At 35.3% G+C, this 11,228-nt stretch overlaps 1 protein-coding gene across 2 annotated transcripts in view; it reads right to left on the bottom strand.

Moving 5' to 3' along the window:
- LOC149802495 (N-alpha-acetyltransferase 60-like) overlaps nt 1-11,228 on the bottom strand; it is a 53,710-nt gene that overhangs the window by 17,999 nt on the left and 24,483 nt on the right. For both annotated transcript variants that reach the window (XM_089951737.1, XM_089951736.1), the window contains 2 exons: nt 9,294-9,390; nt 3,968-4,202 (listed from right to left, as the gene is read on the bottom strand). In XM_089951737.1, coding sequence (XP_089807863.1) covers nt 3,968-4,202; nt 9,294-9,390 — 332 coding nt within the window. The remainder of the gene's footprint in view (nt 1-3,967; nt 4,203-9,293; nt 9,391-11,228) is intronic.

Below are 11,228 nucleotides of genomic sequence, written 5' to 3'. Positions count from 1 at the left end.
TCTGACAAATTCTACCATGTTTATTTATCAAGCTAATCAAAAATGTTTTCTACAGTGTAATCTACTGTTAATTCTGGTAATGAAAGAAAAACACTGACTTTGCCCTTTTCATTGTCAAAGTATCTTACACAGACTAAGTACAACTTTTTGTCACCATAATCACTACTCCCATCTGTGGCAATACTAAACAGCCCAATTTTCATGGCTTCTGCAATTCTAATCTATCTTCAGTTAAACACCGAACAATATTATATGATTTTGCTCTTGCGCATGTATATTTTCTGCAATTATATAATTAGAAAACATCTGTTTGAACAATGGACCAGTGTAGTCTTGTGTCCACAATTGAGTTCTGCTGTTAAAATAAATTTACCTTAATATCGAAGTTAGTAAGACGAGCTAATTCAAGGTGTTTCTTTGTTTTCAAGGGTTTTTCCACGTCAAATTTACCACCGTGACCAATATTAAAATCCTTTCCACACAGCCTGCAATGGGAGTGATGCATTCCACATCAAATTTACCACTGTGACCAATATTAAAATCCTTTCCACACAGCCTGCAATGGGAGTGATGCATTCCACATCAAATTTACCACCGTGACCAATATTAAAATCCTTTCCACACAGCCTGCAATGGGAGTGATGCTTTCCACATCAAATTTACCACCATGACCAATATTAAAATCCTTTCCACAGAGCCTGCAATGGGAGTGATGCTGCCCTTGAATAGAATGCTGTACTATGTCATTAATGTATTCATCTTTGAATCTTTGGAAGAATCTATTATTTTGTCTTTTTCTAATCCACCTGTGAAATTATCTGGAAAACATTTTTGCTCTAACACACGCACTAACTAGAATATGTCTGACTTTACTTTTAGTGCCATACACATACAGACTTGTTCTGTACCAAATATTAATTAAAACAAAGAATCTGAGAGCGAAGATTAAAAATTAGAAAACCAGTCTGTTTTCTCCTAACTAAGCTATACAGCTGCTATAAATAGAATATAATGATAGTGTGAGGAAAGTAGATGCAGGTCTATTGTACATTATACATGACCTATAGAGTGGTTCTCTAACCAACATGAATCATAACAATGAATCTTAGGTCAAAGGTTTGAAAGTAGAAACCAGCATATTTCTTAGAAATAGGACAGCTGCTATAAATAAAACATATTAATTCTGTTAGGAAAGTACATGCAAGTCTACAGAAATGTGTATTCTTATGTTGTAGTTACAGAAAAGCTGTCTTTTCTAGAATATGATCTGTGGGATTAATGGGATATTAATAAAAGTGTAAAAACAAATTATTGATCTTTTTTGGGAGGAGGATATATAGAAAATGCCTAATCCATAAATGGTCATGCACAAGGCATAATTTATTGAGAGAAAAGAGCGTACTGATTACGCCAAAAGCTTAATGGTTGGCATGTATGTTTACAAGGATGACCAAAAATTATAACATGCTAAACAAGACGCCCATGCTACTCTAAGCATATGCTGAATCTAAAACGAAAAAGACAATATGATAAATCAAATTGCTAATTATTTCTTAAAATGAGACTGTTAATGATGCTTAATTTACTTTAAATAAAGGTATGCCAGTCCGGTCACTTTTGGATTCTTGTAAATACTTACATTTTGATTAGGTTAAATATACAGATCATTATATTTGGAGGTAAGTATGTTTAATTGGGTCTGGGTCTTGAACATCAAAATTTCCACTAGGAAATTCCTAAACTTGTTGACAACCTTGAATGTTTTAGATAGGAGGCTAACCTACATTCAGGCTCTGTATTTTGTCTTGGCTTTTTATATAATATTGTTTACATGAAAAATTACTCATTCTTGCCCGACCATCTTGAAGCAGAATCAGTCTTATTGTTGTGTTCAGTTTTTCATTTGGGTGGAATTTATTTTTCAAAATATTATTCACTGGAAGTACAAAGTGCTCAATAATATTCTTGGGCAGAAATATTAATCTGGAATTATAGTAAATTCAGACAAGGACAATTTTGGATTATATTATTGTGACACATCAAAAGACTGTTTGCAAACTGTCTCAATCCAGGCCACTGACACATTATCATATTTAAGACTAGAGGCACATCAATCAACATATTCAATACTAGAATTTAACTGGAATAACACTGGAATTCTGATAGAACTTGATAAACTGGGACTTGTGATAAGACTTTTAGGACCATTTGGAATTTAATTCACAATACTAAATTCTTTTGAAATTCTGACTTTGTATTCTAGAGAAATATATAATTTGTTGAATTTCACAAAACTTGTTGGTGTTCATTCTTTTCTGTTACTCAGTTTAAGACCAAAGACATCATAACAATATTGATGCAGTATATATCAAGATGCATCCCCTCACCCAGTTTCATGATTCCAGGTATGCACATACTAGGTAAAAGATATATCAATCATGCCCAGGACTTAACCTAATATAGTGAGGTATGAAATATGGGTCATGGTGACCTACATTTTAGGATGAGGGTATAATACTCATCATGATGCATCACCAAAATTTTGTGATTCTAGGCGTTACAGTACATATACAGTGTGCAAATTTTTTTATATATGAAAATGGGCTAAATGCAAAAACTGTGATAATAATGGGGATGCATACACTCATTTAATCTGATAATTCAAGCATGAACAAAGCTTAAATACACCTAAAAACAAAATTATACCAATGAAACTGAGTGTGAAATATCTGCAACAGTGACCGCCTTTGTGATGAGGATGTAGTATGCATCCCATCACCAACTTTTCTGAATCTAGGTGTATGACATATACTGAGCGTACAAGAAACCAATTTCTTTGTGAACTAAATGCAAAAGCTGCCAAAAAATGTAAAATGCATGTCACACTAATGGAGCTTTAGAAATAATTCTTCGATTTATCCTAAGTCGGTGAAGTAATGAAATATGAGTCACAGTGACCTAATTTTGTAATGAGGATGTACGCATCAAAGATGCATCCCTCCATTGTTTCAAGAATCCATTCAACCCAAAATCAATAGGTTTCTTCCTTATTCTACTAAGTCTGTTCTAGGTGGGTGATATAGAACTAACATTATTGTGCAAAATTCCATTCTTTTTCTTTCAGTTATAGTGACTCTGGCCTTTGACCTTTTGATCCCAAAATCAACAGTACCATTCTTCACCCCAAGTGCAAGCTATCCATAAAGTATATACTGCAGAGCTAATGTAAGTATGCTGAACCATCTTTATTCTTTCAGCCACAATGATCTTACCCTTTGACCTCCTAAAGCCCAAAATTATAGGATTCTTTCTTACCCCATGTGCAAGCTGTCCACAAAGTTTGTTAAATGTAGATCAAAGAAAACTCTATTGTTATTGTGCAGAACCAAGTTTTCTTCATTAAGTCATAGTGACCATGGCCTCTGAGTTGATGACCCTGAAATAGACAGTGTTTTTCCTTATCCCAAGTGCAGGCCATAAAGTTTGGGAACTGTGGACGCTGGACAACTTAGATTATTGTTTTGATACCAAATTGGTAGCAGATGTATGGACACATGGATGGAAGGTCACAACATTATGCACACTGTATTACAGCACGTACAAGAAAACTGAGCAAAACACATAAACTTAACAAACAATGTACAACTTGTGTACCAGTATGTAAAAAGGTAGCCTCCTTGGCTCCATCCCCATTAAACCCACTTCAAACTGCTACTTAGAACAAAGGAAGAAATAATTTATTATGTGTGTAGATGCTGATGTTACTAAGAGTATCACAGTAGCTCTTCTCTATAATTTAGAAGAGAGCTAAAATGCAAGACCATTCTACTGATGTGAATGCGACCATACTGAATTTTGCAAATTGTCTTTGCACCTAACACTAATCTCAAAACTTTGATCTACATGTAATGCTGAATTATTTTCATATCAAAACTTTACATGAGATACAAAAATTATAAAAGGATATAGAATAGACCACGGTGGCTTCCCATCATTGATATAAAGCACATAAGAATAGCCATCCTTGGGTTTCCCCTGGATTGTGTAGTAGTAAGGGAGGTAACTATGCACTGTAAAGTTCCTTCCCTCATAGAAACTTATAGCTACTATGTTTGAACACAGGACATGGAGGTAAACTGCTTTACAATTCTGACATTCCTTGCTGGTAAGATATGACAGCAGGCTATCAAGGAGAAGGGATGCTGTATAAAAAGAAAAAACAGTTCAATGATTACTGTTCAGCAGGCTATCAAGGACAATGAACGCTGTGTATAAAGAAGAAAAAAAAACAGTTCAATGATTACTATTCATATAGGTTTATACAGTCATGTGTATCTGCAAATGGAATTTCTCCTCATATGAACTGAACTTGTGAATACACTGAACCACAATATACCCTGTTTGACAATTTTTCAAATTGTAATTTTAGCTAATTTACTTCTTTTATTCACCAATTTATACGAACTTATCTTCAAGTACTCTCACCTGTTTTTGACAAGATGTTATCTCAAAGGAGAAAATAACTGGAGAAAATGAAGATGGAGGCTGCACTTGTATGTGGCAAAACTAAACTGATTCCTCAAATTATGATTTTTGAGTATCTTATTTATTGCTTGGATGGCAACAATAAATATTTCACTGAAAATGTCATTGGGATTAAGAAATTAAATACTGGGGATTATGTGGGCTCAATACAATGTTCGTTATACCAACTCTGAAAGCGATGTTATATGTGCTGTATCAGTTAATGGCAAGCATCACTGACATGGCAGTTTAAGGCTTGAATAGTCATGGAGATTTATGTATGAAGCAAGATCCTACAATATGATGTTGTCATTGCAGTGTTTGAGCCTTTATAGTGACTGGTCCACCAGATACAATGTTTGATCCTTTATTGTGACTGGTGTAGATAGAATGTTCGATCCTTTATAGTGACTGGTCTAGATACAATGTTTGATCCTTTATAGTTACTGGTTTATATACCAGGTTTGATCCTTTATAGTGACTGGTCCAGATACAATGTTTGAACCTTTATAGCGACTGGTTCAGATACAATGTTTGAGCCTTTATAGTGACTGGTTTATATACAATGTTTGAGCCTTTATAGTGACTGGTTTATATGCAATGTTTGAGCCTTTATAATGACTGGTTTATATATAATGTTTGAGCCTTTATATTGACTGGTCCAGATACAATGTTTGAGCTTTTATAGTGACTGGTTTATATAAAATGTTTGAGCCTTTATAACGACTGGTTTATATATAATGTTTGAGCCTTTATAGTGACTGGTCCAGATACAACGTTTGAGTCTTTATAGTGACTGGTTTATATACCATGTTTGAACCTTTATAGTGACTGGTTTATATACAATGTTTGAGCCTTTATAGTGACTGGTTTATATACACAATGTTTGAGCCTTTATAATGACTGGTTTATATACAATGTTTGAGCCTTTATAATGACTGGTTTATATACAATGTTTGAGCCTTTATAGTGACTGGTCTAGATACAATGTTTGAGCCTTTATAGTGACTGGTTTTTATACAGTGTTTGAGCCTTTATAATGACTGGTTTATATACAATGTTTGAGCCTTTATAATGACTGGTTTATATATAATGTTTGAGCCTTCATAGTGACTGGTTTATATACAATGTTTGAGCCTTTATAGTGACTGGTTTATATACAATGTTTGAGCCTTTATAGTGACTGGTTTATATACAATGTTTGAGCCTTTATAATGACTGGTTTTATATACAATGTTTGAGCCTTTATAGTGACTGGTTTATATACAATGTTTGAGCCTTTATAGTGACTGGTCTAGATACAATGTTTGAGCCTTTATAGTAGACTGGTTTATATACAATGTTTGAGCCTTTGTAGTGACTAGTTTATATAAAATGTTTGAGCCTTCATAGCGACTTGTTTATATACAATGTTTGATCCTTTATAGTGACTGCTTTATATACAATCTTTGAGCCTTTATAGTGACTGGTTTATATACAATATTTGAGTCTCTATAGTGACTGGTTTATATACAATGTTTGAGCCTTTACGTGTGTGTGTGTGTGATTTGGATTTTTAACATAGCTTTAACAATTTTTCAGTCATATTGCTACAATATCTGCAGTGTGGCAGTTTATAGTGATTTCTAACACTGGGGCATCATGCTGCAGACATGTAGCATGATGTCCCACCCAGTCACATTATTCTGACACCAGGCCAACTAGTCCTAACACTAGCCTCTTAATGCTGAGCACCAAGCGAGGCAGCAGTTAGTACCATTTTTATAAGTCTTTGGTATGTCTCGGCCTGGGATCGAACCCATGACCTCCTGCATCTGAGGTGGACGCTCTAACACTAGGCTACTGGAACGGTCTTGAGCCTTCATAGTGACTGGTCTAGATACAATGTTTGAGCCTTTATAGTGACTGGTCTAGATACAATGTTTGAGCCTTTATAGTGACTGGCTTATATACAATGTTTGAGCCTTTATAGTGATTGGTTTATATACAATGTTTGAGCCTTGATAGTGACTGGTCTAGATACAATGTTTGAGCCTTTATAGTGACCGATTTAGATACAATGTTTGTTCCTTTATAGTGACTGATCTAGATACAATGTTTGATCCTTTATAGTGACTGGTCTAGATACAAAGTTTGATCCTTTATAGTGACTGGTTTATATACAATGTTTGAGCCTTTATAGTGACTGGTTTATATACAGTCTTTAAGCCTTCATAGTGACTGATCAAGATACAATGTTTGAGCCTTTATAGTGACTGGTTTATATACAATGTTTGAGTCTTTATAGTGACTGGTCTGGACACAATTGCAACTTTTTTATTATCTGAAAGATATGTTTTGATGCCACTTCACACTTGGTATCACTAGTCCCTCGAGTGGACATATTTTACTAGGTGATAAGAATTTCCAGCAATACAAGACAAAACCATTTCTACCTTTTAACTGATGAGTACTGAAACCATCTCAGATGTTTATCAGTGATAAAACATGTTCAAATTAGCTGCTGTGATACACATATTGGATATCAGCTTGGCAAAGTTTTCATTTAAAAGAAAGTAGACACCATTAGCAGTCTTGTGGTGAAACCTCATTTCAAGATGATCATCCATTCACAGGGTGTATTGACAACAAGATTCTAAAGACAGTTATTGTGGCAGCCATATTGTATATGCAAGTGGCACCATTTTCATTGATAACCAACAAGGTATCATAAAGAATCTACTTGTGAAAACTCTATGTTCATAGAGCCGTCAACTTGGGACAAGATAACAATATCCAGGACTTGTGTTTTGAGGAATGCGATATTTCTTGTGTGCTGTTACTCCTTAAATTGCTTTCAGGAGAGCGATTCATCCCTCAACCCAATCTTCTTGTTTAAATTAAAGATTTCCTGATGTTTTGAGTGAACTTTTACATTTCTGTCCTAGATTTCACGGCAGTTGCCTTTCACAAATACTAGTATGTTGACAGATTCTGCCATTTTGATATGACATCATGTGCCATAAATGATGATGTAAATATTTTAGCGGCAGTTTAATGATGACAAATATTATTACTTCTAACAATTTTGCTTATTTGTTGACATCGTCTTATCAAACCAATGTTTATTTTTTGAACATGCAATTTTACTTCTCTAACACTGATGTGCTGATGCATAAAAAACAATATCATCTGCTATAAAGATAAAAGGCAATCCAGTTTAGCTGGTCACATTTCAACGATAGAAATGTTCCTGCTTTAGGATACAATACTGACTAGACTGACAATGAAGAAATGGTTACGTTAACTTCAATATTTACATAATGTGGAAAGAGTGAATAACTCTTCTTAACACTAACCGTAAAGCTGTTTTCAAAACAAAAGGCCTGATCTGCAAGCAAGCACCATGTTGAGAGGTAGCCATTCTCATTAACAACCAACTAGACACCATAAAAGTTGCGGTGGCAATATACTGGACATCAGATCATACCATTTTTAACTAAGGCTAACTTGACATAATAATAAGTCTTTTGGTCAAAATCCTACGTCAATATTATTCCTGTTTTGGAGTAGTTGTGACATGATTTTCAAGATGGTTACCATGGTGACCATGCTGGATGTCAGATTGTATTCAGAATTAGCTGTACATCAAAATAAGTCTTATGAAACCTCATGTTGATATGACCATCCATCCATGTTGGGGTAGTGATAAGATTTTCAAGTTCACTGCTGTGGTGGTCAAACTGGATGTCACCATGGCACCCTTTTCATTTACAACCAACTAGAGATCAAATGATGTCTTGTATTGAAAACCTACTATTCTTAGAAAACCCTATGTTGATATGAGTATGCACTCAGGAGGAGTAGTGATAAGATTTAATGTAGAAGCAATACTGGATATCTGAAAAGTACCATTTTCATTTAGGACCAACTAACCATGGGATGAATGTGCATGTAAAGTTTCATGGCAACGTTCCTGGTAGTTTAGTAAGAGTAGCTCTAACAAACTTTGGGTAGATCATAGAACAATATAACACATTGAAACACATAAATGTTTCATAAAAGTAACTTTTTATAGAAAAAAATAAAATATATTTACTGTGAATTCATTTATTTCTGTGGTATGAGTTTTAGTGGTTTTTCCCCCCTCACCAAACATTTTCAATTGTATTGAAAACAGTGGAATATATAAGGCATCTTATTATTTCCATGGAAGAATAGCTGATTGTTGCTCTTTAAACTTGTTATTTGTGGAAAGAGCAAATATCTAGAAAATTGGAGCTCAACAAATTTTAATAAAGTTGGTGCTCTCCACCAAAAAAGTTCTCCCACTGTTTCAACTTTGATTTTCCTTATGCCACAGCAACACAAGTTATTTAGTGCCAAGTTATTGGAGTAAAGTATGTTGCCCAAGAACACACCACAGCAGCTGACCCAGTCTGGTATGATGGTAGGATTTGAACCTGCAACCTTTCAATCATGAGTCTGGCATGCTAACCAATGACTCACCATCTAGTAGCAATTAAGCAAAAATCTATTTATTCAACTAGCATCATCTTACTAACAATAATCTTCCACGCATAAATACTTTATTTATTTAATACAGGTTCCCAGCAAACTCTGAATATTAAAAAACAAATTTATGAAAATATGCCACCTCCATAGAACATAAAATAAACAAAAAATAACGGTTAAAATAAATGCTGTTGCATAACTGTCATTATTTCTGGCTATATCTTAATTTTAACAAATAGATTTTCAAGAATGAAATCAACATTGAGACACATTACCAATGCCATGCTTGCGAAAGTCCACTACAACTCCTAGGCTGAGTATGTAAGCTACCTGAGTTGAGGAGGCAAAATAGGGTGCCAGCAAATTTCCATCCTACAAAGAGAAAAACAACCTTTTAGCTCCATCTTTAAAAGGAACACGAGGATCAAACAAGTCTGAGTTCAACCTTTTGACCTGACATATGCCTAATAACCACTGGTCATGAAATCGGAATCAGCAAGATGAGTTCTGTGAACATTTCTTAATATGCTATTGATTAAATGTCATTAAAATGATTGAATCTCTAGTATTTTAAAATTTCATCCATATCTGATGGCACATCAGCAGCATTATTCCAGTACTGAAAGGTCTCTAAGCCAGGAAAGCTGGTCAAGTTTTACTGTGTGGGGTTTGTTTCACTTGAAGGGACTTCAATCTATAATTGATAATAGCTTATCATAGTTATCTCCTTTGGATATTGTTCCACCGTTGGTAATTTAGAGGAAATGGTAGTAGAAAATGTAGGGGCCAGGTTGATAATGTAATAATTACCTGTAACTATTGCCTTGGTTACCTTCTAGGATGCAAAGTCCCATTGTCAGCAGTGCCTATTATAGGTAGGAAGAGGCCGTTCATATCCTTTCTTCCTCTTATGATGAAGCCAAAATAAAATAAACAGTTGACAACACAGACAAACTAATTCATAACTGCCACTGAACCATAAACAACCTTTCCTCTAGACAGGGCATGAAGCATGGTCCTTCTTCTCACAGACACTAAGGAGAGCAGGAAAAAAGTTTTAGGGGTAAGGTTTACTAAAGAAACTTCACCCAGTGGTTCAGAGAGGGCTTTTGACAATTCCTACAGCTTGCACATGACATTCCATCCAGACAATAATGAGCAAGATACTTGTCTCTGCAACTAAAAATACTTGAAAAGATTGGAAGCATTAGGGTCCAAGCCAATGGCCTGAACCATTGAGAACTTAAGAGTGTTGAACTGGGTTGCCCAATAGCCCTTCATAGTAAAAACCAAACATTCCCTGTCTTCAAATAAGAAGAGGAGAATGCCACTGCCATCAGAGAGGAACAATAAGGATTAAAGTGTTTCCTACTGCACCAACTGAAAAAGATTTTCCTCTTTACATTTTTGATCATGGATATAAACCATCTCCTGGATTGAGCAATGCAGTAGGCAACCTTGCTCAAAAAATTGTTATAGCAGATAGACTGCTTGAGATAAGCCAAGAGTAACAGTTGAAAATTGGTAGCACTTTGAGGAGAAGAGACCCCCAGTGCAGTAACATTCTTTGACGTAATGTCATGGATTGGTCTACCAACAGGCCAAGTAGATAACTGAACCATGATAACTGGGGCAAAAGAAGTGTTATCAGAACGATCTGGGCAGTGGGGTTCCTGACTTTGTGGAAAACTCATGGAATCATTCTGGAAAGAAGCATTAAGCGAACAGAAGATCCCACCTTTGTCCACAGAGGCTCTCCCCCCTCCCAGTTTGAAGAGTGACTCTGCTATGGATTGGTGCAGAGACCATACTGTCAGGATTATTTGCCTGTCCTGGAGAGACTATCCACCAAAATATTATTCTTGCCTAGAATATGTGAAACACAGAAAGTAATCCCATCAGAAGTAGCCAAGTGTAGAAGGTATTAGACCTCTGTGCAAAGAGAATGAGTATATGTACATCCTTGTTGCCTAATGTATGCTACTTTCAACATGTCAGAGAAGACCATCACACAATGAGATTTTGTATGGCTGACACACCTAAATAGGCTAAATATTCTGCCATCATTTCCAAGTTGTTCAGGTAAAGAGTAACTTCTTGTAACCACTCACCATGAAGAAGTATCCCTTTTGACTCCAAGTAAATGCCCCAGCCTGAATCAAACACATCTGTATACAGATAAGAGTGGAGTTTAGGGGTGTGAATTTAGT

This window comes from Sinohyriopsis cumingii, chromosome 3 (genome assembly GCF_028554795.1).
Source record: "Sinohyriopsis cumingii isolate HCF-2022 chromosome 3, ASM2855479v2, whole genome shotgun sequence".
NCBI lineage: Eukaryota > Metazoa > Mollusca > Bivalvia > Unionida > Unionidae > Sinohyriopsis > Sinohyriopsis cumingii.
The sequence above is the reverse complement of the archived record's forward strand: the minus strand, read 5'-3'. Positions and strand labels throughout refer to the sequence as shown.